This window comes from Rhinolophus hipposideros (assembly GCF_964194185.1).
Source record: "Rhinolophus hipposideros genome assembly, chromosome: 2".
Classification (NCBI taxonomy): Eukaryota; Metazoa; Chordata; class Mammalia; order Chiroptera; family Rhinolophidae; genus Rhinolophus; species Rhinolophus hipposideros.
In genome coordinates, this window is record NC_138048.1 from 107668521 (window position 1) to 107694645 (window position 26125).

Here is a 26125-nt window from a genome sequence, read left to right on the forward strand (position 1 = left end):
AAACCAGATGGGGACCTGCCAAAAAGGCGAGGAACGGGGACCCTGACCCGGGCGAAGCAGTCCAGGGAGTTGGCTCTCAGCCGCTAAGCATGGGCCTTCAGGGGGTCACCAGAACCGTTACCTAAAACTAGCTTTGCAGAGGCTTGGTTGTTAAATGCGGCCTGTCTGCACATTCAGAACCGAAAGAAACTCCTTGCAAACAAACGTAAGAAACCCCTAACATTGTCAGACAACAGGAAAGAACTCATGCCCATTCTCGACAAAGTCGAGTGCAAGTAGAGAGCTGCGTCCTGTCCCACGTCCCAGGCTGCTGCATCTGAGGTCTCGGCAGACTCGGGGCCCCCTGAGAAGTTACCCATTCTGGGGATACCTTCTGTCATCACTCAGCAGCATCTCCTTGCACTGAAGGGTCCCCAACAGGCCTGAACCCACAAACCACCGATTTGGCACCTCACATTCTAGGACAGCAGGTCAGTTGGGGAGGCTTAACATGTATCTACAGGTTCAATAGGAAAGGAAAGGAAAAGAAAAGAAAGGAAAGGAAAGGAAAAAAGAAGGGAGGGAGGGAATTCGGGAGGGAGGGAAGAAGGTGCCTTCCACACTAAAGAAAAAAGGCAAAGCTGCAACTGTGTTCCTTTCCTCCTTCGGCCTCCACAAATGCAAAGCCTGGGTTGTACTGTCCGGGTCTCGCATTACTATTATGGTTCTCAGGAGGCTCTTCTTCACTCAAAGGCAGGGATCACACTGCAGACCCAACTGGAAGGAGCCCCAGGAGAAACCCAAGGCCGCCGAGAACCCGCAGGTTACCCTCCGCTCGGCTCCTGTGGCAGGACAGTCACTTCTGTGGCCAGCCTAGTTACCCAGGAGCCCTGGCACGGTCACCCACCTGCAGCACCAGCGTCATTTAGCAGCGAGGCTCGAATATTCTTCACCAGCAGCTTGAGTTCATGAGCCCTTGGAGGTTTGGGAGGGCAGGGTTCCTGAGGAGCGGATGACGTGCGCTGGAAACTCTGCAGGAAGAGGATGAACAGTGACCTGTGGGCAGGCAGAGGACTGAGGCGGCAGCCGCTCAAGCGTGCTGTGACCGTTCTCCCTTCTTATGGGAAGGGGTGCCATCAACCAGAGCCATTTCCCTGCTTCTACATTCGGGAGCCTTCTACATCCCAAAGAAAGCAAGTGACGCAGCAATTCACTCAGCCAGAATCGCACTGTCGTGGCGACGGGGTGACCACAAGGGTCCATGCCTGACCCAGGCCAGGCGCTTGACACAGGGCGCGACCAGCTGCAGGTGTCTGCAGCCCACCAGCTCCCAGTGGGACATCTGTCACACACGAATGGCCAGGCTCATCAGCCTGTGACCACGTCCCACCTTCAGGCAGACCCGCCATCCACGTGGGAACTATCTAGGTAGGGCCCAGGTGTTGCACTAGCAAGGGGACAGAGGCAGGCACAGCTGGGACCAGCTTCTGCCATCATGTCCTCAAAGTGGCATCAAGGCATTTCCAACAGAAAGCCTCCCCAAGTCTGGAGGACCCCCCCTTCAATCCGGCCTTTCCCAAACCGGCTTGCACCTGCCACTCACGGGCAGGCATTCTTTTAAAGGGGCTCCTCAATTACAAACACGTGGGAATACTGGAACGGCTTCTCAGAGATGTCATCGGCCTCTGCACAGTGAGAACTTTTCAGGGAGGGATTCTGGGTGCTGATGTGACTTCAGAACGTCTTTGGGGGAGGACACTAAGAACGTATACGACACTGGTGGTCTTTATGTCATCCTTTAGAAAACACTACGCTAAACCAGGGCCATGCCAACAGAGAGCTGCAGGTGGCAGGAGCCCAAGAGATAACTGCAAAAACCCTTCAGATCCAGGTCTGCGATCACTGAACACAGCAATCCACGGGTCAGGAGTGGAAACCAAACGTTTTTTTCAGTTGTGTATGTGTGATGGTTAATTTTGTGTCAACTTGACTGGTCCACAGAGTGCCCAGGTATTTGGTCAAACACTATTCTGGGTGTGTCTAGGAGGCTGTTCTGTGGATGAGATTAATGCTTCCATCAACAGACTGAGTAGACCAGATTGCCTTTCCCTAACGTGGGTGGGCCTTGTCTAATCAGTTGAAGGCCTAAAGAGAGCCAAAGGCTGATTTCCCCAAATAAGAGGGACTTCCTCATGCCTGCAGGCCTGCGAGCTGGATTATCAGGTTTCTCTTGCCTTTGGGCTTAACCTGAACACCAGCTCTCGCTGGGACTCAAGCCTGCGGGCCTGCGGACTGGGAATACGCCATTGGCTCCCAGGTTGGCTCCCCTGGGACGGCGGCTGGCTGACTCACCCCGCAGAACCTGGAACTGTCAGCTTCCATCGTCAATTCTTTCTACAGAGACTGACTACAAGGAATTGGCTCACGCCATTATGGAAGCCGAATACAAGTATACTCGTAAGTATATGCGTCTTATTGGTTCTGTTTCTCCAGACCAGTACGATGTCGGGGGTGCCAAAAATATGTATACACATGACTTGTGTTCAATCTTTTGTTATCGGTATATACTCGTATTGAATATTACGATTTTAATCAAGGTTTTTCCTATCTTAAAGTGTGCACACATTTTTTTGGCACCCTCTGTCTATATGCTACTTTGATATGCAAACTCCACACATTTATTTAAAAGTATCATTCCATTTAGGGTAGTTTGGGTCCTTTTATCTTCTGAATCCATGTATTCTAAAAGTATACTATTTTGCAAAGTTGCTCATATTTTGGCATTAAAAATTGATTGTCATATGCAAAACGGTCAGGTACCCCTGATGTAAAGCACCATGGATAGAATTCCTGAACGGGAGAGCAGCTGAGAGGGGAGCCTGGCCTGACCCCCTCTCCCTGCGGGGGGGCTGAGCCTCCCACCCCCAGGAAGCCTGCACAAACGCCCACAGCACCTCACTTCTCTTGTCAGTTTCCCCAGCTGCCCCTTCTTGTCAGCCCCAGTGCCCAGAGCTTATCACAACACATTCTGATAATCTGACGTTTGTCCAACGAACCAATGGATTGTCTGCAGACGTTACACACTAACGTGGCACTACCGCCCTAACAGGAACCAGAGACCGAGAGCCTGCACCTAAAGATCGTTTTAGAAGTTGTATTTTCTAAATGACTTCACCGAAACCTAATAAAGACGGATATTCTACCACACCACATAAAAATACCGAAAGTATGCATGAAAAATAACTCGAGGGACTATAAAGCCATGTTTTACATAATCGTAATAAAAAGGTGAGCTCATAATTGGGAGAAGTAAGTCACCTGAAGCAAAGGGTTTTAGATGTGCTGCCAATGAAGGTATGAGAGGCCATGGCCGGTATCCTGGACACGAACTCAGCCAAAGCAGTAGCATCGTAGACGGGCCCCCAAATGGGGAGGGGCAGGCAGCATGGAAAAGGGGGCCATGCAGAGATCGCCTCGTGCGTCCACACGGCCTCCAGGACGCAAGCCTCCAGGAAGCAGGGCAGGTCAGCCGGCTGTCCCCAGCCCAGGCTAAAAAGTGTCCACCCAGAGTGCCTGCTGTGGGGGCACATTCTCATTGCTAAGTGGGTGTCCCAGGTACGTCAGTCATGGAAGAACGCGGTCCCACGCACAGCCTCTGAGCGGACAGTGAAAAGGGAAATTTTGACTCCTGAACAGCGGGGGTCAGACGATGCTGAGCGGCCCAACCACCTCTTCCTTCCAGCCCACGGGGCTTTGGAGCCCTGTGCACTGAACTCAGGCTTCCTTCCAGGCCACGGTCATTCTCGACCAGCAAGCATTCATGCAGTCATGCTCTATGATGGCAGGATGGGGGAGTATCGTCAATGCACACACATTCTCCCACAAGCCGGACCATGTTCCCTGACCGGGTCACGAAGAGCTCACACCCCCAAACCGGTGTACCTGCATTTCCTTCATGTTCGCAGGCCTGGCGCTCAGAACCACCGATGGGGCAGCGGAACTAACCAGGTGCCTCAAAATATCCTGGAGCGTTTCAGAGACTGTATTCACAGCAACCGCCTGGACCTGCCGAGAGACAAGGAAGTCGCCAGATCATTTCATACCACGCACACACGCAAAAGGACAGGCAAGCGTTTGGCTCGCCTCACTACGGCCCCGAGACGAACACACGTGGGGTCACCTGGGCTCCGAGAGGTCAGATTAGGACTCATGAGCTGTCCAGGAGAGAGTGTTCTTTCTACTGATCTCAGAAGTCACTCGGCTTATTTTAAAAGATGGTAAAAATAAGACATGTGCAACACAGAAATATTAACATATTTCTGTTAATATATTTTTTCAGTCTTTCCTCCCAAACATACAGACACATGGTTTTTCTTTCTTGCTCATTTAATCATTTTTTTGAAATTAAAAAGTATTCAAATAAATGGAAAGGCCTGATAAGACAAACTTGCAGGAGAACAAACTTGGACAACTTACGTTGCCAGATGCCAAGCTCTGTAAAGCTACAATAATTAATACCCAACAGAATGCTTGTGCACTCTGGAGGGTTCACAATACCACTATTCATAATAGCCCAACTGGAAATTACCTAAGTGCCCATCAATAGCTACACAGATATTCAAATGGACGAAAGGGCAACGAGCACAGACACACACACACACACACACACACACACACACACACACACACGGTCACACGATACGGATGGATCTCATGGACATAGCGCTGTATGAAAGGAACCAAACACAGAAAAGCACATAGTGTATGAGTCCTTTCTATGGAGTACCAGAACAGGCAAACTAGTCCATGCTGTTTGTGGAAGGCAGAATTCTCAGATGACCCCCAACGAGTCAAGCCCTCACCTTGAGTGCAGGGAGGACCTGAGACTTGCTTCCAGCCAATGGATATGGCAAAGGTGATACAATCTCAAAGGTTATGTTATACAAGACTTCCTCTCAGCAACCTGGAGAAGAGTCTCTTGCTGGCCTTGTAGAAATCAGCTTCCACGTGTGAGGGGCCACAAGCATGGGACTGCAGAGGCTTCTGGGAGCTGAGAGCAGCTCAGTTTTGCCAACAACCACAGAAGCCTGGGAGAGGATCCTGCGCTCCAGGAAGACGCAGTCAGCCAAGACCTAGTACAGCCTGAGACCCTGAGCAGGGCACCCAGCTAAGCCGCGCCGAGACTCAGTGAAGGAAACAAGGCAGTAAATATGAGTTGTTCTATGTGCTAGGTTTGGGGTAATTAGTCACGAGCATAGGTAGCTCATGCACACTGGGGTCAGGAGCATGGCTACCTCTGGTTGGGGTGCGGGAGTGAGTGGGAGGGGGCAGCGGGGGCTCTGGGGAGCTGGCCCTGTTCTGTGGTTGAGCTGGGTGCTGGGCTCTCAGGAACGTTTGATGTGAAAGCTCCAACAATCTGGACACTTACAATAGGTGTACTTTTCCGTTTGTCATATCTCAACAATAACTTTTTTTAAGCAGGCAGGATCTATTTTCTGAAATCTCAATTAAAAGCCTTGCTTAAATATTATAGCTTCCATTTTAAACTCTTAAAACCTGCTAACAGAATGTGTCACTCTGCTGGCCGCACGGCATCCACGCCATCCGTCATTCCTCGGCTTCGGGAGGGCACCTGCAGTGGAGCGAGTGGTTGCCAGTGCCTGGTGGGCCTGGCCCCAGGTCTGGCTCGGCCACTGATGCTCCCAAGGCTCTCTGGTGTCCCTCGTCACCTCGGATAAATGCCTTCACTGTGGGGCTCCAGCCCATGCCCACCCTCCTCAGGGAGGCAGGACACTTACAGGACTGGATATCCTCCAGGGCTGCAGACCTACTGAAAACCTGCCGATTTGTGGGTTGGAAGTGATTTCGGAAATTGGTCTGCAGTGCCCCGAGGACAACTGGCTGGCCAGGCCTTGTTATAGCAAACTTTGGCCACAATTGCCATTTGTTGAAAATCTACTCTCTGCCAGGAATTCTAAACTAGTAATAATCAAAATAGCTAATACTTACATCACTCTTAGGATGTGTCAGGCTCGATTCCATGCACTTGTATGTATTAACTAATTTAATCCTCACAACCACCTTGAATATAATTGTCCCCAGTTTACAGAGGAGGAAACTGAGGCACAAAGAAGTGAATTGATATGCGTAGGACTCGTAAGCTGCAGAATTAATATATGGACAGCTCGTAAGAGGAAGAGCAGGGAGTCAAACCCAGGCATTTAAGGGGCCAGGGTATGCACGTACAACCCCTCTGCCATCACCTTTCTCTTCCATACATCCTTGATATACTTATTTTTTTAATTGAGGTGAAATTCACGTAACATAAAATTAATGCGTTTCAGTGGCATTCAGTACATTCACAGTGTTGTACAACCATCACCTCTATCTAACTCCAAAATATTTTCACCGTCCCCCAAAAGTAAACCCCTTACCCAGTAGCAGTCATTCCCCAGCCCTCTCCCCACAAGCCCTGGAAACCACCCACCTGCCTTCCGTGTCAATGGATTTGCCTGTTCTGCACATTTTATAAAAGTAGAATCATGTGTGTCTGGCTTCTTTTGCTGAGCATGACGTTTTCAGGGTTCATCTGTGTTTTAGCAGGTGTCGGAACTTCACTCTGTTTTATGTCTGAATGATACTCCATTGTACGGATGGACCTCATTCTGTTTGTCTATTTTTATCTTTTTGAACGCCCCCAGTTTCTCCTCACTTTACAGAGCAGGACACCAAGGGGTGAAAGATGGGGTTCGGGGTGCGCAGCTGTCAGCATCCATCACAACACTTAATACGCACCCCTTGTATAACTAAACAGTCCGGCAAAAATTGCACTTCTGATGTGTGCAAGTTAAAAATAATTCAAACCCATTGTCTTAAAAAAACAAAACAAAAAACTGCTACATCAAGGCATGCTAGATCAAGGCATGAAAGGTTAAAATATTTATAGACCAAGAAACTTTTAAATTCACATATTTCAGCGGGGATTATCGCAGCAGTTGAACAGTCCGAAAGAGGGTAAAATTGCAAGGAAATGCCGTAAAAGAAACCGTAAAGGAAGGACCAGATAATCTAAGCCTTTGGTATAAAGGGCTTTGCATGACCTTTCCAGTACCTGGAAGTGGCGACACCAGCGTGACCAGCACCCCCGCTCCCTGCTCCCAAATTCACTTCTCCAAACAGCTAAGACGGTGGAGACAGGAAGCAGGCTGCCTTCAGATTTGGGGTGCACCTTTGCACACACCGTGGAGAGGAGGCCACGGCCTGGGAGCCAGCTGGACTCGGGCTGTAGGTGAGCACCTCAGGTAAGGAGCCGGTGTGAGGATCAGGTGTGCTAGAACCCTGGGGAAACCCTGGGTTTCCTCACTTCGGTGGCTCTCAGCCTCAGCAGCACAGGAGTGCTTTAAAACATGCCCAGCCCAATTAGAGCCGGTGGGGGCACCCCCAGCAGGCTTCCGGAGGCTTAACAGCTGCTTCCAGGTACAGCCAGGAATTAATCCATCATAACATGACACATTTGCATGTTCGCCAACGGAGGAATCATAGAAACCTGTGGACTGACCTCCCTGGGTGCTTTGGGCTGGATCGTAATGGCCATTTCTGGCACGCTGACGAACGACCACCGGATCTGAATGTCCTCTCTCTTCTCTTCCATGGTGAGCTCCAGCTTGGAAAAGAAAAAACATAGGTTATTGGAGGGATGCTCTCTCCACCAGGGCCTCACCGTGTCTGTGTGTGCGTGTGTGTTGATTTCCTTAGACAGCTGCTTAGCCTGTGCCATACTGTGCGCTTTCAAAATGGAAAGGATGGTCCCAAGCTCCCCTCGACCTCCCCCTTCACTGTATGCACCATGCCCCACCCCCACCTGCGCTGTCCTGTCTCCCCCTACAACTCAGAGAGGAACCTGAGGGTTGGTGGCTGACAGCCAGATGTCATTGAAACTCTGCAGTCTCCTTTAAATGAACAGTTCTCTATATCCGGCATTTCTTTTCTGGGAGTGTCAGCAAAGTGTAAAAGAGGAGTAACAGAAAGGAACCAGGGTGCCTGACCCAAGTCACGCTCACACGTCCCCCGAGAGCTGTGCGCAGAGCACATGGGTTCTGACCCTCTCTTGCCTGGGCCACTACACATCTCACTGGACTCCGATCTGAAGAATGGCCCCCCAGAGCTGTCCATGCCCCGATCCTTAGGACCTGACCTCATGCAGCAAAAGGGACTTTGCAGGTGTGATTAGCGTAAGGACCTTGAGATGGGGAGCTGATCCGGGGTTATGCTGGTGAGCCCAGTGGAATCATAGGGGCCCTTAAATGGAAGAGGCAGGCAGATGACCATGCCAGAGATGTCACTTGAAGATGAAGGAACGGTGCCAGCCCCAGCGGTGGGGCTGCCTCGAGAAGCTGGGATCCGCCTGCAGCTGACAGCCAGCAAAGAATCAGCCCTCACACCTACCATGCAAGGAGCCGAATTCTGCCCACCACTGAAGGAACAAGGAAACAGATTCCCCGCCCCAGAGCTTCCAGAAAGGTAGGCAGGCCCCAGCACATGGATTGTAGCCCTGCTGCACACTAGACCTCCAGAATGGGAATCTGCTACTCGTACATGTGTGCTGTTTTGAGCTCAGTTTGTGGTCATTGGTTTCAGCAGCCATAGCAAACTAATACACCAGCCTTTGTTTTTCAGCCAGAGACAAAACTCTTAGCTCTTCCCATCTGCACCCTTCTCGCCACCACTCAACAGAAGGGAAGGGAAGGATGGCTTCAGCCTGTGTTTTTAGAGACTCAGGACTCGGACCTCATGTTAGCAAGATGGCGAGAGAAATGATGTCCCTTGTCACTTGTCACTGTGAACTTGAATGCAAGTTCACATGCATTTCATTGCCACAGGTCCCTGAGTCGTCCCCACCTGGGTAAGGGTGGAGCAACAAGCCCTTTGTGCAGCTTTTATCTGACAGAGAAGGACAGAGAAGTGGAACGCCTCTTGCCTTGGGCATCAATAATTCACCCACCTCCAGCAGCTGCCTCTGCCTGGAGAGGCAACCCACAGGCTGCTTTCCAACTGTGCTAAGGGATCAAAGATACTATCGTGTTAACTGTGTCTGAACGGCTAAATGACACATGAAGCCATCTCAGAAACCACATTGCCTCCGTTAACGTTCGCGGTCCTTGCTGGACTCAGCCAGTGCTGAAGCGTGCCCCAGACTTTGAAGTTATTTTCTAGTTACATTGTCCAAAAAATGGGGTGAACAGGAGGCATTAGCATCTGACAAGTCGGGAGATCAACACTTAGCTTCTTCAACTCAAAAAGGGGGTGTTGTTGGAGTGGGGTTGGGGGGGGGTCTAGATTTCAGAAAAAAGCCATTTTAGGTGGCCAGAAAATCTTGTTTGCTTTGCTTATTTAAAACCATGTCTTTGTACAAAAAGTATATAGAATATCATCTTCGCTTGTGGGCAAGAATCCTGTATGACTTGGGCTCATCCCCCAAATTAGAGCGAAGCACAAGGACCCAGGAGAGGAAACACAGGGCTGAACCAGCAGTGACCCTAAAACAGACCCAGAAATTTGTAATGTTTACACACCAGCTAAACGGGACCTTCGGCGAACATCTGCTTAATGTGAGACACACAATTACGTGAGGGTTAGACATCCAGAAGTTTCCCTCATAAGTCTATTATAATTAGGGTATGTGTCTCTCTATGTAATTGTTATGTATAATTATGAATAGTAATATGTAACTATACATACATTATAAAGTAGTTATATATGGCTATTAGAACGATTATAATATAGACTATCTGAAAACCAATGGTCAGACTCATTTTTTAACATATACCAATAATAAAGGGTCCTTTCAACTTGAGTTTTTCAAAAACTAAACAGAGGAATGCACCCCCCAGCCCCCAAGCTGTTGTCTGTCCCAGGCTGCAGTTGACTTCCGGGGGCCAGATCTGATTCTAACAGACACTTTCGTCATCTCACATGCCATTTACCTGATTCTACCAGGCGACCACACCTGATTTGTTTACCTGCCTTGAAAAATAACGTATCTCCCATTCTTGATAGATGGGCAACATCTAAATTCATTATATATACATTGTGTGTGTACACATGTGTATGTGTGTATATATAATATGCATATCACACACGCTCTTATTTCCAGCAGATACCATACAGAAGGTTACGGTTTGAAAATTATGAAATGAATGGTCATTCATGAAAACATGGGTATCCACTGACACCCCAATAAACTTTAATTAAAAAAAAAGAAAACATGGGTATGCACAGCCTTGTGATTACACCATGCTTAGGAAATGGTTTTCCCCACTTTACCTGTAAGTGAAATGGGGACAACCGCACACCATACTGCTGGCGCCCAGTGTCCTCGGGAGAGGCCGGCCCGGTGCTGACGAGGAACTGAATGGTCTGGCCCACCACGTGACAAGACACTACCTGCAGGAGGAAAGAGATAACAAGCTTCAATGGAACTTTATACGAGAGAGAAATGGAAAGAGGGAGAGAGAGAGAGAGAGAGAGAGAGAGAGAGAGAGAGAGAGAAAGAGGGAGAGGAAGACAGGGAGAGAGTTTGTATCACAGACGTCTCTATTTCATTGAACAAAATAATCTGGACTTTATAAAATCAGTAAGGACAAGAATTTACAACTTCAAACTTGGAAAAATATCCAGATTCACACCTTTTCCGTTATGTAGTGGTTTAAAAACTAGAAACAATACTTCCAATCTTCTCTTCCCGATGGATGTCTCAGGAGCTAATCTCTTTCTTGCCCAGATCTATTAGGTGGGAACAAAAGTAATTGCGGTTTAAAAGGTTAAAAATAATTGCAAAAACCACAATTAGTTTTGCACTCACCTAATAGATGTTATGCTCTTTCCACAAGTAAAGATTTTTTTCTTGTAGTATTGCTTTGTTCTATTTCTCCACACCAGCTGATTTTAAATTCCACCCCCAGACACTTACACATTCATACAAGTGAAAGCCCTAGCCATCGTCAATCACTAAAAATGAGCCTTAAAAATAAGCTATAGATGTTACAAGTAAAAGATAAAAAATGTACCCTGAACACAAGAAATTATGTCTACCTAAATAATGTTTAACCTAGCGTGATCTTCAACAATGTGGGGATAATTCAAAGAACATATGAAACATTAAACAGTTAAGAAATTATACAGCCATAACCAAAACAGAAGTATAAAATGAGCTCGTTTAAGGACCTCTAAGACGAAGACAAATAATTACCCCAGGCATAAACCAGGCCACATTCCCCACATAAATCACAAAGCATCAGAGGGATGACTGACTATTGTAACCACACAGAGAAATATCCAGTTTCTGCCACAGAATCCCTCTGTAGGCGCAGACCTCCTAGAACGAGGTAGGCCACCCTCCTGGCAGAATGCCAAGCAAGCCCAGGGTAGGATGACTTCCAGGCCAGGTGCCAGGTGTGCACGGGCTGGGAGGATGGGTGGTAGGGGCAGGGGGGGGAGCTAGTGGGCAGCCCATGTATCTGGTAGAGTCCAGCCGTCAGGAGGCTGAGAGTAAGACAGGACAGGAAGGACCCCCAGATTCCTGAGGGAACTGATCACCCCACATTGGAGGGTGTCACTTGGGAAGGAAAAGTCTTTTGTTCTCTGCTGGGTTTATCAGAATCTAAAGTACCAAGTGGACAGATGATCAAAACAGTACCTTTGTCGGGCCTGCTCTTTCACAAAGTTCAGGCTAGAACGTCTGCCTTTTCTTTCTTATCCCTGGCTAGCTCCTTCCTTCCCACAGCCAGCATCTCTCCACGCAGGGCCCACCTGCCCCCTCCAACAAAACCTGCCCTGTACATCGGGCCCCATAGCGGGGGGTCAATTTCCAGTGGCCACTAAAATATGTCAACGGCACAGACCTAGAAAAAGGAAATCTTGCCTGTTCTCAATACTGGCAGAAAATTGCACAACCCTTATTTTCATCCATTCTTGTAGGCTGCTCTCAGAAGATGGATTTATGTGGATTAATCACAATATCTTCACCATGTTATTGCATCTCCAGAGTTCACAGAAGGTTGGAATAAAAAAAAAATGTTTGTATAAGAAATGTCTATTCATTTTAAAAATAAATGCTCTATAAACAATCCTTCTTCGAGGGACATATTTTGATGCCAGAGGAGTTACACACACAAATCACATGACACAGAGAAAGTTCACTGTCCCTTGTCTCAACAGCCTGGGACTTTTTTCTGCATAACATAGGGAAACAGACAATGACTGGTTTACTTCTTTCTTTGTAATTTTCTATACTGAGTTCCTTAGAATTTTACCAAGAAAACTGACAGTTTTACTAGTACGCTGACTCGAGCAAGAAAGAGTTGGTTTCCCTTGGATCCATTCTTCAAGAAGCTTCCCCACCACTCCATTCCTTGATAAATAAATAGCTCAGGCACTTGATTAAAACCAACCAACTAATCAAACAAACAAACAAACAAATTTTAAAAGACTTTAACATTTCTGGAATATGAGACTCCAAAGGTTACAATTACCATTTAAGTCATGTCAAGAAGGAAAGTGCCATCACTAAAAATGGGGCATCTTCAGGCCCGAATGTCTTTTCATTTAGACCGCTGGAGGGTCTTCCCAGCCCAATGGCTTCCCAACCCTCTAAAAAAAGCCAGTCACACAGACCAGCCAATTCTTTCCCTCTCTTGACCGTTCAGTTGGAAACGCTAATCTGATCCTACCCTCACCATCTCAACATGGCCAAACAAAACGCTGCCACCGTTCCCGAGAGTATAGTTGGAGGGACAATGAGTAGGGCCACCTCCTTTTCCAGGGGAGCCTGTGCCCCTGCCACCCTGAGAACAATAATGTCCCATTTGTCTGGATGAGAACAAAATGGAAAGGAGGTTTTAAAAATAAGTAATCTTCTTTTAGTGCATGAAGGTGTTATCCACAATGGAGATTAAATTCCCTCACCCCAGGCGAACAGTGGCAAGGCCTCACTGTCCCGAGGTGCTCTTGGAACAGCAGCACACAGCAGCATCTGGTGCAAGACCGAACGGGCCCTTCCAGCCAGCTAGCTTTCCTAAGGGGCCAGAATGTCCGGCGTTGACAGCTACCGAAACACTAGCGAACAGGGAGAGACCCTGAGCTCATTGCCAGCGTGTCCCGACCCAAAACACAGCGTGTTTACGAGGTTTCCTTGCGAATTCTCCAGGTTCACACCTCGGAACACCCCAGTCACAGGGAGCCATTGCATGCTCGACACTCGGGCTTCCCTCGGAAGCAGTCCGATTGTGATACTCGATCCTTCCAGTTAAACAGAAACGCTATCCAGTGTCTGCAATGCGACTGAGGACTTCTCCGAGAGCAGAAGTGAGCCAGTGGGCCCCAGAGCAGGACTCACGGAGCCGACAGCACATGGCTGAGCACCCCTGAAAACAGGTGCCACGAACCCACCGGCTTTATTCTTGAGGTACTACTTCCAAAGCAAGCAAACAACTCCTTGGTTATATAAACCACCTCAAAATCAAGCACCAGACGGCTGAACTGTGCACTCCAGATAAACCCCCTTCCCCTCTACGTAAGAGAGCGTTTTATGGAGGGTGGGGGCCCCAAAGGGCACAGTCTGGAGCTCAAAAAGCATGTTGACTAAAGAACACCCAAACCTGTAGAGAACTTTTATAAAAATTGATTGTCACCAAACAGAGGATCCATCTGGCAGCAAGATCTCAGCAGAGTGAGACGAAGGCTCCCCGGAACAGCAGGCTGCCGTTCACTCTGTGCATTTGGAAGTAAGGAGGGAACAGAAGATCAGGAGGAGGTGGGAGAAAGCAAGGTGGGGATAGGATTACAGGAGAGTTAACAAAATCACCCCCCCTTGAGATCTGTTTTGAAAACAGGAACTTCAAAGGTGTGTTAACCTGGGCACACAGAAACAACGGACAGGGCTGGCTAAAGGCAAAGATAAACCTTTTATTGAAGAAGTTCGATGCCTGAGGCATGCCACCCTCCATGACCCGCCCAGGTGGGGATTTATGATCAGGTCACCTTCCGCAGAACCCCTCTCCATCCACAGGCCCCTAGGCTGACACACTGTGTCTGTGTGTCCGTCGCCTCACAACCTGCACCTAGGTACGGAGTGGGGACCCCTGCATTCACCTTTCTGTGCTCCCTCCAGCTCAGGACTTTAAATACTCGCATCTTATGCAAATAGATCTTATCTTGAAACTGTTCCAACGCTTAGAAGGTGGGACCAAAGAATTCCAGACCGGGCACTCCCTAGGTTTGCTGTTGTTCACCAGCCAGAAAATAAGACCGCTAATATTTTCACATCCCCTGCAGTCTTTCCACTTTCCTTTCCAATTCAGCATCTTGTACAGCTGTCTCAGCTCCTTCTCTTAGAACACTCTGGACAACTGGAAATAATTTAATTACTTTTGTCTCCAAAGAACTCGAAACACAACCGAGAAAAATGCACCTAAAAGGGTTTATGTCATTGAATATTTTTCACTTTAATCACACTCTGTAACATCCAGAGCAGAGAGCGCCAACATTAAGTAGAAGTAAAGACCCTTCACGAATCATTTAGCGTTCCCAATCAGATTTCTTTCCCAGCTCTGCAAGCTAGTCTCGCTCGCCTCTGTAAAGATTCCTTAAGAAAGCACGAATCTGATAGAAAATACCGTTTCTACTCTGGAACAGAGACTCAGTTTAAAAAGTAAAAATCCATTAGGGCGAAATATTATCAAAACATCTCCTATTTGCCCACTCACTCACAACATATTGCTGAAGATGGATTTTTATACGGAACCGTCCCAGTGAACTGAGAGGGAAGGTGGCAGCCAAGCCCAAAGAATGCTGGGCAGACACTCTCCGTAACGTGATGGAGGGCTGTACCTTGGGCCCCACAGGCTCCAACACCCCACCCCCAGCAACAGTACCCATCCCTTCTGTCCGGAGGCTTTAAAATGAACAATGAGGCTTCCAGGGGGTCCTGTCACTACTAATAGGGTTTAATACACACATTCTTTAGCTTCAAAATCTGTGAACGTGAAGTTCTTAGTCGACTCTCTGAATAAGGGAACACATGCAAGACACTTCCTTTCAGGTGAAGGGCAGGGGGGAACTGGGTCTTTTCCAGGCAGGCCCATGTGGGGCCAGGTCACTCTGTCACACCCATGCCAACGCGCAGGCTCTGGACTCAACATAAAAATAAAACCACAGCTTGCCAGTGGAACCCTTCACCCTGTCTTCTCCAAGTGAAGCCAGGCCACACAGTTCTGTACTCTGTACCCCAAACAAACAGGTGCTGTCCCGGAAGGCCTTGCTCCCTTCAGGGCAGCCTCCACCCTGGGTCACGGAGGGTGGGGCCTCCCAGGAGGGATCCCTCTGCCTGGTCCTTGCTAAGCCCAGTTCAAAACAATTTTACAACCTGCTAGCATTTTAGCATAAATACTAGGTTAATGGAGTAACTGGAATTTCAAGTCATGCAAAGAAAGAAAAAAGAAAACTCAACAACCAAGCATCCTATTTGCAACCAGAGACGCAAACATGGAGCACTTTGAAAGGAGCTACCCTTGCAAACCAAGGGGCACACTGGGGTCTGGGAAGAGCAGAGGAGACCCCGGCAGCTCACAGAGAATATCTCAGTATACAAATGTATGACCGACAGCCTTAGGGAGGAAAAAAACCCGTGTGCACACCATGCCCAAGACACACCCAGTGCTGATGCAGGTTCCCCGACACACAATGCACGATGATTCTGGGGGAAATTCCATGCAATTGCCTGAGTTTATACTGCTCTGGCTGTACGAAAGCACAGGCTGTTTAGTGCTTTTCAGTTCTCTTTTTCTACCTTCATTGTCTCTTTCATGCTGAGGGTGGGAGTAGGGGCTTAAGTGAAATACGAACAATACAAAAATAATAGTAACGGCACTGGGTCAGCGGTTGGAGCTCATCTCTGGGGGTCGACTGGGGTTCAAATCCAGCCTCTGCTACTTAGCAGCTCTTGGTCACCTTGGCTAAGAGCCGTAGCCTCTCTTTGCCTCAGTTTCCTCCTCTATACAGTGGGCACGATACATATTCAGGCAGAGGAGTGTCTGAGCTCCCTGAGAATGACTCGAGCCATGGCCCAGGGCGGGTCACACCTGATAGCCTTGCAGTGATGACGTGGCAGGTGCTATGCAGGAGCTGCACAGGCTGGCGCCCTCCCAGCCCCGCCAGGGAGGAATGAGTACTTTACAGACAGAACCTGCAGCTCCGGAGAGAGGGAAACGCCCCAAACAAGCTCAGATCCAACTAGTCACCACTTCCGGTCCCCATGTTGCATGGGTTATTACGTTTGTCTGAAACTTTAACCGACAGTTGATCATTAATTAGAAGACTATTGATTTACAAACGGCAGTGAAAACAGATAGTAAGTTTTCACGGGACACCTGGCCTCACTCCAAGAAAGCCGACATCGCTCCCAGCATTTTAATGGGTAGGCTGTCCAAATAAACGTTACGCTCAGAGACACTTACCCTGCTTCCTAAAAGAGGTGCACGGCTGTCTCAGAGAGCACCTCTCACAGCGCAACCCCCCAAACCCCGATTCACGACCAAGGAGTTTCCCTGCACTGAGCTCGCGGACCTCACGCCTGCGCTGTCATGGAGCCGCACGTGGGACTTCGGGGAGGTGCTGGGAAGGTGTTGCTGCTTCATGTGGAGGAAGAGCTGGCTGGCAGGCCACTCGTGGTATGGGTCACAGACTCTGGAGAGAGCCTCTCCCAGGATGTGAGGAAACAGAATGTAGGTAGAAACCCACTGCTCTGTGCAAGAGCTTAATTACAGTCTGACAAGAAAGAGTGCTCGCGCATGTCGACACTGGGCTGGGAGGCAGGGGAGCCCGCAGAGGAGTTTAAAGGTGACAGCTCCCACGCAGAGAGCCCCACGGGAACGCCTGTGCCTCTCGGCACACCCGGGCCCTCCTGGCCCTGCCACCGGCCTGGGGGCAGTGTGTGCCTGCACACAACAAGCCATGGGGACAGGGGCACCTTCTGGAAAGATGCCCTGCTAGGCAAGCCCAGGTTCCGTGCAGGGGAGAAGTCCCTCAGGAAAATGTCACCACCCCTGCAGGGCTGCAGCTGGTGATAAACAGACCCGGGGTCTTTGCCCCAGTTCCTGGCACACAGCTCCTAGTGCCCTGGGACTCTCTCCACGGGTAACAGCGTGTTTTGAGTGCTGAGGGCTGGGGGCGCCTAGGTGGCTTCAGGAGGGGGGCTGGTCACCAGCAAGATCACGACAGGACTAGAGGGTGGCCACATTGGACCCTAGTCCCGACCTCCTGGGAGGGGACAGGAGCCCGAGGTGAGTTCAGTCCCCAATGACCAGGGACTTAACCAGTCGTGCTCACGTAATGGAACCTCCATAAAAAGCCCTCGACAATGGGGCTCTGAATTGGTCAGCATGAAACGGTGGTGGGAAGGTGCTGCCCCCAGAGCGGGACGGACACCCTGTGCCTGGCCTGGGCATCATTTCCACATGGCGGTTCCTGAGGTATATTATAAACTGGTAACAGTAAGTGAACGGGTTTCCTGAGTTCTGTGGGCTGTTTAGCCAATTATTGAGCCTGAGGAGGCATGGGGAACCCCGACTTTATAGCCGCTTGGTCAGAAGTATGGGTGGCCCAGACTTGGGACTGGCGCCTGGAGTGGGGGCGTTCTTGTGACCTGAGTCCTGAACCTGCGGGGTCTGGGCTTACTCCAGGGTAGTCGGTGTCTGAATAGAACTGAGTTCTCAGACACCCAGTTAGGCTCCAGAAAGTTGGAGAGCTGGTTGTGGGGTGGAAGAAAAACCCACACTTGGTGTCAGCAGTGTCGTGAGTAAACACAGTTCCTCCAAAGCTGCAAGCTATGAATTCCGCACGTATCACGGGTCCTGAACTAGGACTCCAACTACTGGAGGCTCGTGTGTGCGGCCCACTCTCTGTGCAGGGGGTGGGGAGGATGCTCATGGACCAGGTATTTGCGAAGGCGACCACTTTGGCCCACAGGGGTCTTCAGGGCACCGGCAGAGCCGGGCAGGCCGGGTTCTATTTCTTAGGGGCCTGCAAGGAGACTCAAAACCAAACACAAGTCAGGAAGATGCCCACAAGGGCAGCTAAGAGCCCCCATTCTCATCCAGGTGATCAAAGACGTGACCACACACCAGACCCCTGAGTCCGGGCAGGCTTGCCCGTCATTAGCTCAGACGCCACGCGCATGACCCTTGTCGGGGCTGAGTTAGAGAGATGAGAAAGGTACAACCTGACGCTATTGAGGGAACTTAGAAAGGGGAGGGTGATGGCCTTGAAATCACATGCCTGTATTTATTTAAGAACATTTGTGTATGGGCCTCGGATTCCTTCTCAAGAATTATGCAGAGTAGAGAGAACACATGACGATGGATTCCATATACATTGTGGTTTATATCCTAAAAGGACCGTCTTGTCAGTGTCCTGCCCAATATGGCAGTCGGGGAACAGCAGCTCCTGGAACAACAGTAAAGGGGCCTCATGCGTCCTCACCTTCATTAAATGTGCAGATGTAAAGGGACCTCCCGCTGGGGACGCATTATGAGAGAAACTCTGATTAGCCAGGTTCAGTCCCTTGGCAAAAGGGCACCCTGAAATGTGCTGCGGCCGGCCAAGGTGCTCGGCCAAGAGTGGAAAAGGCCGTGTACAGGATCCAAGCACCTGGGCGGGTCCCACTCCCGACTTCCCAGCAGGGCCCCGTGCTCACAGGCGTTACGGCAACACTCAACCCCACTGGACCCACTTTCCCACACTACGCGGGGGCCAGGGGGCCTGTCCACCCAACTGGCCAGTGGTTCGAGGACAGCACTAGCCACAGCATGACGAGGCAGTGACAAGTTCTTATTTCCTCATCTGGCCAAAAAAACATAAAAGTCACGAGCTGTGAAGAAACTTAGAAAACAAAACAGGATGGCGTGTGTACTCTCCCACCTGCGTGTGGTTGGCACAAAGCCTCCGAAGGAACACTGGACAGTGGGCAGCGGTCCCACCCGGGGACCAGAGCGAGGAGGGCTCAGTGCCGGGACTCAAGGGCAGTCTTTATGACGAGAAAGTTTATACACTTCCATGTTGTTTGGCCCTATTGCAGTTGTATTAAAACAAACAGCTAAATCATCCACTTTCAAAGGCTGCTTCTCTGGCATTCCATGTCAAACTTTTAAACATGGTCTACAGCTATTTCCAGTCTCTGCTCCCTCCTCTACACCCCCGGGGCGCCCCCCTTCTCCTCTCCCACAGGGTCAGAAAACACCAAATGGACACCGCCACCACAAAGGGACGGTCCCTAGTATCTGCCCATAATAGAGACAGCGCTTGCTGCAGCGGGAGGCGCGTCCCTCGCAGGGGCCACTCTGGGTCAGGCCTGCAGGGATCTGTGCGTCACCCCTGGTCCGTGACACTCAGGCACTGGAGCACCTGCTCGCCGAGCACCTTCCAGTTCTAAGGGCAGTGCTGGGCTCACATCCTGCGTTGCTGCCACTGGTTTCCTCCTGGAACCTCAGTATCTTCCAGAGAATTCCCCACACTTGTTCCAAGATTATAGGGAACTGCGACTCCAGGGTTGGCAAGGGGATGAGGAAAGGGCAGAGTAAGCTGGAGCGGCATTTTAGGACCGGTTCTAGAATACTTGGTCAAGCTGAAGCATGCATACCTGCCAGTCTGCAATTCCATGCCTACCCTTGACACAGTCCCGTGCTTGTGCCGGAGGGGTTAGGACACAGTACGCACGCAAATCCACTGCAGCTCTGCTGTACTCGAGAGAGCGAGAGAATAACCTCCTGCTCCATCCACAGAGAATGGAGAAACAAGCTCTGTTCCGTCCAGAACCCTGAACGGTAGTTAAAGCAAATGAATAGAGCTGTGTAAATTAACCAGGATGACTCTCAAAATTGTCAAGCCCTCTAAAGAGGAAGCTTGTGGGAAAATAGTACATACAGAACGATAAGCATTTCAAAGGCAAACAATACTCTAGCTGAGGCAGGGAGGGCGGGGCTGGCAACGCCCTGCTTCTCCACCTGGGGTCCCAAAGGGCTCCCTTCCTTGCCATCTGCTGAATGGTGTGCATTAAACTTAGTAATAAAACAGAGAGAGATATGAGGGTAAGACTTGTATTTAAGAGAAAGTTGTTTTAGGAATTTTTACAGATACTTTCTATTTTAAAAAGTCATTCAAATTATTTATGGTATTTGACCAGCCTAATAAGTAATTTCAGCCTGTGAACTGTTAGCAACTATGAAATGAACTCTGCAGAATATCTAAGCGGCTCAAGTTGCACACACACAATAACATCAATGTATATATTTTATTGAGATGTAATTCACATGCCATATAATTCACCCATTTAAACTGTAGAATTAAATGTTAAATGTTTTTAAAATACACTTTACGAGTTGTGTAAACTCTGCCTACCATCACCCCCTAAAGAAACCCTGTGCCCATAGCAGCCAGCGTCCATCTCCCCCTACACGCCACCCCCACCCAGCCCTGGCAACCGCGAATCTACTTTCTGTGTCTATTGATTTATCTACTCTGGACTTTTCATATATAAATGGAATCGTTCGTATGTGTCCTTGGTATCTGGCGTCTTCCACTGAGCCTAACGTCGTCAAAGCTCATCCATATCGTAGCCTGCGTCAGAATTTTCTTCCTTTTTAAGGCTGAGTAATACTCCATTATGTGGATACACCACCTTCTATTTATCTGTTCACCAGTTCATGGATCAGATTTCTTTTGTATGCAAGGTGTCCACATTTTCAATAATTCTAAGGCAGAATCAACTCCCCCTCCCAGCTTTAAATTTGCTTCCTCGGTAAGGAAAGGCCCATCACAGGTGACCACACCACAGCTCACCTTCTCCTGGGCCGACCTGGCCACACTTGAGACCTGCTGCACGGCCAGCTCCAAGGGTGGCTGCAGAGGGTCCTCCTGGAAGGACAGGAGCAGTGGGCCCTGGAATGGGAAAGCACAGTGAGGGGAAGCACGCACAGCGGGGCCGCTATAAAGCTCTGCAAATCTAAGACAGTGTCATATGGCTTCTTTTAGTTAAATCTGCGCTTCTAAATGGCAGTGATGGTCAAGTATCAGTAAATTCACACGCCTGGGAACCAGCTCAGGCTGGATGGCGCTCGGGGGGCAGGACTCAGTAAGAGAGAAGAAAAGGGTGGGAAATGGAGAAACGCAGGAAGGAAACCAAAGCTGTGTCCCTAAGGGCGGTGAGAGGTACTCAGAATGTAAAGAAGCCCGGGCTCTGTGGGGAGCTGCTCGTGCTGACCTATGGGTCTGGCCGAGCACAGCAGGTCAAGGGCTGCGTCCTCCCCTTCTGGTGAAAGCCCTGTTTCTAGACAATCACCTCTCCCTGCTCCCTGGCTGCTGGCTGCCCACCTCCCTTCTCCCACCCACTGAGCAATGGGTGCGCAGGGAACCCAGGAGCCGGCTGCCTCTCCCGGAATTTGAGATTCCTTGGCTGGAAAGGAGCCAGCCTGGTGGCTGAGTCCGGGGAGCAGGTTCCCGAGTCCCTGCTTCACAGACGTCTGCCGCTGCCCGCCCCTGCCCCCGAAGCCTCCTCGCTCAAGCCTGCCTTCAGCTTGTCCATCCCACTCCCGCACCCTTTCAGTAAACTGCCCCGCGGCGTGTCAGCCTGTGTCCTTTTAGGTTCCTGCAATTCAGGTCTCCAAGTGAGTCAGGTGTGCGACCAAATCAGTATGCCCCAAGGCAGCCAGACTGCTGTTTTATACAGGAACAAATCAGGGCCTGACGGCAAAGCAGGCCTCGTCCTTTTTAAAGCAAATTCCTTGAGAGGCCAAACACTCAAGCCAACAATACGACCCTGGAACGAAACTCTTCTTAAAGGCTTCCTGACGGCCGTGGAAAGTGTCACAGGCCGCACGCTCTGAACAGACAGGTCAAGGAAAACTTGCACCCCGCGGCTCCCACCGCTCCTCGTCTGTCAGACGCTGCCCGGGGGTGAGCCGGTTCCGATGGCACACAGGTTCGGGTGGAAAAGTGAAAATGCTGCACCAGGCACGAGAGCTCTTCTGGCAAGCACGGCGCAAACGAGCAGGCAGTAACATTATGGGGGCTGTTTCTTAAGAATTCCCAGTGACTCAAAATACAGCTAAAAGGCACAGAACGTTTTCGTTTACATGCTTGTGACCTCCTCCTGTTTTAGCAACGCCTATCTCACTCCCAAAAACGCATCAGGGGAGAATGAAATCTGCTCCTCAAGGGTGATGAAATCCTCGTTTCAGAACTGCTCCACGGCTGACGGTGGCTGTCATGTGACCTGCTGACCAGCGGCACACCATGAGCTTGGGGTGCCACGGGGCACGGCCCGGGCGCTGGCAGAGGACGCCCCGCGCACGGAGCCCAGTGCCAGGCAGGGAAGCGACCCACCAGCGGGGGTGCTCACAGCTGCCGGACGGCGGGGGCCAGACAACGCACCTTCTGTTCCAGCCTAAAGAGACACGGTCGCCGTGAGCAGCCCAGATGCAGCCTCCCGCCCTGCACACCTGCGGTCGGTGGCCTCTTACCTACAGCACCTTGTGGATTAAAAGCCTGAAAAGGTTCTTCCGGGAAGTTAACATCAAGGGGTGGTCTCATGTAGGAAGTAAACCAGTAAGTGAGAATGAGGACCCCTTTCCTATTGCCTGGTGCGGAGCTCCAGGCCACCTGGCACCAGCAGAACACCAACCACAAACTCGCGTGTAGCCCGCACTGCCCCCGTGCAGACAGCCGCCACAGCAGACGCCACCCGCTCAGAGTAAAGCCCGACTTGACAGCCACATGGGAAAGTGACATGCAGGAATTGCCAGGAAACCGCCGAAAAAGGAAAACCGTCAGGGGCCCTAGCCCTGCCAGACACTAAAACACACCATTGACCCCAGTTCAGACTGCGTGGACCTGGCGCGTGAACACGCCATGGGCCGGTGGACAGGAACAGGAAGTCCCGAACAGACCCAAACTACGCGTGCAAACTAGCAAACTTAGCCTGGGACAAAGGCGTTTCCCCAGACCCCGGGGTAAAGATGGATTCTCTTTTCAATGAGGATGTCAGAGCAACCCCAGGGGGAACACAAACAAACTTAACTGCATCACCCATGAAAAACACAGCCATCCTAAGACACTTTGGGAAACAGTATCCTAACTGCACATAGATGCTGTGATCTAGGCAGTAAATGTGTTTGTCACAGGGCGACAGGATAGCAATTCAGAAACTACTCTATGCGTCTACAAGAAGTGACCAAATAAGTAAATACACTCCAGACAGTAAGTACCTGGGGCCTCCCTCCTGGGGAAGGAAGTTAAAAATATGGAAAGACAAAGAAAAAATGAACTCTACGCTATTGACCTAGAGTCCAAGGTATCAGTATAAACTTTATAGTCATGGCTTTGAAGATACAGACAGATAGAAAGACAGGCCATACAGATGTGTGCATATGAGTGTGTTAGTATTCACATATATATTTCCTAGCTCTGTCGACTCAAAGGGTCTAGAAGTGAAGAGATCCTGGCAGTAAAGAGCACAACTGATGCCCAGATCCTAATTTCTAAACACTTTTCCATTAGAAGGAATCAGGGCTGTTTGGAAAAAATGGATGAATCCAGGGCTGGAAGAACGGAAAATACAAGATGAGTCTAGAACAAACATCTTGTGGAACCACCAAGGAAGAAGGGATACCTGTCTGTCTGTCTATCTATCTATCTAGCCATCTAAAATCTTGATGGAAGACCGCAAAAGGCTACTACTAAAAGAGCTCCTAATGGCCAAAATGAGAACAATTTAAGCAACAAAATAAATAGCGATGATATTGGGATTTCAACCCATAGAATAAAATAAATGCCCACGATTCCAGACTGATAAAAATAATCAACAAAATATATAGATGGAGAAGTGGCAGCTCTTTCTTGCAGTAGAATGCCAACGAACAAATGTAGAAGGAGAGTGGAACACAAAAAAGTCGTCATCAAGCAAACTCCCCAGAAATAACTTTTGCAGATTCATCACACGGATGGATGTCAAAATCAGTGAGCCAAAGTGGAAGGAGTAACAGGATTTGTATAGTCTCAAAGCATCTCCCCAAATTATTTGTTAACTTCGGAGGGAATGATATAAGAGAAACAGAAACCAGAAACATAAAGCAGAAACCAGCAGAAGCCCCTTAACCAAGGGATCAAGGCCACGGTCCCCAGAACTAAGTTACACTGCCCTCAGGAACCCTGGGATCTAGGACATGGAAAGGGGCACATCTCGGCTGTGGTTTGTATAATCTCAGTCCAATCAAGGTCGTGAAAAACAAGGAAAGAGTAGGAAACTGTTCCAGACTTTGGGAGACCAAGGAGAAGTAACAACTCAATGCCATGTTGGAGCTGAATGAGACCCTGGAACAAGGAAAGGATGCTGGTGGATGACAGGGGCAATGCAAACAAGGTCTTCAGCTTAGTTAAAGACCAATGCTAATGTTCATTTCTTAGACTGTTACAATGTTAACATCATTGGACTGTAAATTACATTATAGTAACATTGTGTCAATGTTAATTTCTCGGTTCTGATCATTGTGCTATGGTTAAGTGAGGCAGGTGAGGAAACTAAGAAACCCTGAATTATTTTTGCAACTTTTCTGTAAATCTAAAAGCAGTGAAAAATAAAGTGTGTGTTTTTTTTTAAAGAGATTTTACAAGAAAACAGCCCACCTTTACTGACTTTATTTTCTAAATGCCTCACATAGATCTCATCTGGAGTGGATTCTGTTTTCCGATTGAACCCAAACTTATCCTCTTGTACAGATGAAGCACAGAAAGGCCAGGAGTTGCTCAGGGTCACACAGCCCCAGAACTTTCAGCATAAGTGGTGAACACACAGCTCTTCCAGGCTCAAGAAGTCCCCTCCCAACTCAGCAACCCACAAGGGGCTGATGGGAATGGAAGTTAGCTTTGGCTGCATTTTAGTTAGAACTACGCCCACTCTTCCTTCCCCTGAATTCCTGTCTCTTTGGGAGAATGGGTGAGTGCAAAGAACAACCTGAACTAGCGCCTATTCCTGAGTTTTGGATCGACAATTTGCAAAGTCATCCTTCATGAGACTCCTGTAATGTTGATTCTTTAGAAATGAAAAACAAAACAAATGAAAAACTTAAACCCTGGTGGTCTGTGCATGGACAGACGGGGCTCTGGCCCAGCTCACAGTCCCGAGAGGTGATGGGGCACCAGTGACCAGAAGACGCCAATGTGATTCAGGGCCAAGCACAGGCTGTGGGGTGGTGGCGGGGTGGGGGTGGGGTGGGGGTGGGGTTGGGTGGGGTGGGGGCGGGGCAGCATCCTGGCAGAACGGGAGGATCGGGGACCTTTGTGTGAGACCTGAAAGGTTTACAAGTTAAATAAGGAGGAAGGTTAAATATGTTTAAGACAAAAGGAATGATCTGTGGGAAGGCCCCACGCAGGAAGGAACCCTGAGTATTTGAGCAGCAGAAAGGACACCTGTTGGGGTGTCACAGTGAAGGGTGCAGGGAGGGGCCCATACAGGCCCTTCTCCAAGGTCGCCTTCCCATTCTTACCAACTGACTGCTTATTTGTGGCCACTGTTGCTGGTCAAGGAGTTTGGACTTGGGGAGCACCACTCAAAGCTCGTTACACAGCAGGAAAACTTGTCACTTTGTTTACTTTTAAAATTGCAGAAGCTCATATACAAATCAGAGCTATTAAAAACACGTTCTAAGTTCACACAGCATCTTTTGGGTTTTTTTTTTTTTTTTTTTTTTTTTATGAAGAACACAAATCATCCTACAAGGTCCTGCTCATTTCCATTCAGAACATCCTTGTGAAGAATCTCCGGGCAAAGGACTAAAGAAAGAAACAGCTTTGGGGCGGCCCGCTGTGATAAACCCAAGATGGGTCCCACCCTCTGGGATCAGTACTCGCCATGCATGGGCTGGCCACATCACCCTGGGGAGGGAAGAGCTGTCCACCCCCCACCCCCGGCGGGGCCTGCACCAGGCTGCCAGAGCCAGTGAGCTGCTGTGGAAATGGCAGCCTGGAGCCTCCCGGGTGGGTGTGTGTGTGGGGGGGAAACCATCAATGGGCTAAGTGACTGTAACTGTCAACGTAAGGCAGG

The 26125-nt window shown here is 49.5% G+C and overlaps 1 protein-coding gene across 2 annotated transcripts in view; it reads right to left on the bottom strand.

Annotated features, from left to right (window-relative positions):
* The window catches only part of C2CD2 (C2 calcium dependent domain containing 2), a gene marked incomplete at its 5' end in the record, with an annotated part of 89326 nt that overhangs the window by 19075 nt on the left and 44126 nt on the right, over positions 1-26125 (bottom strand). For both annotated transcript variants that reach the window (XM_081027470.1, XM_081027469.1), the window contains 5 exons: positions 887-1010; positions 3922-4044; positions 7538-7642; positions 10303-10422; positions 20869-20967. In XM_081027470.1, coding sequence (XP_080883596.1) covers positions 887-1010; positions 3922-4044; positions 7538-7630 — 340 coding nt within the window. The remainder of the gene's footprint in view (positions 1-886; positions 1011-3921; positions 4045-7537; positions 7643-10302; positions 10423-20868; positions 20968-26125) is intronic.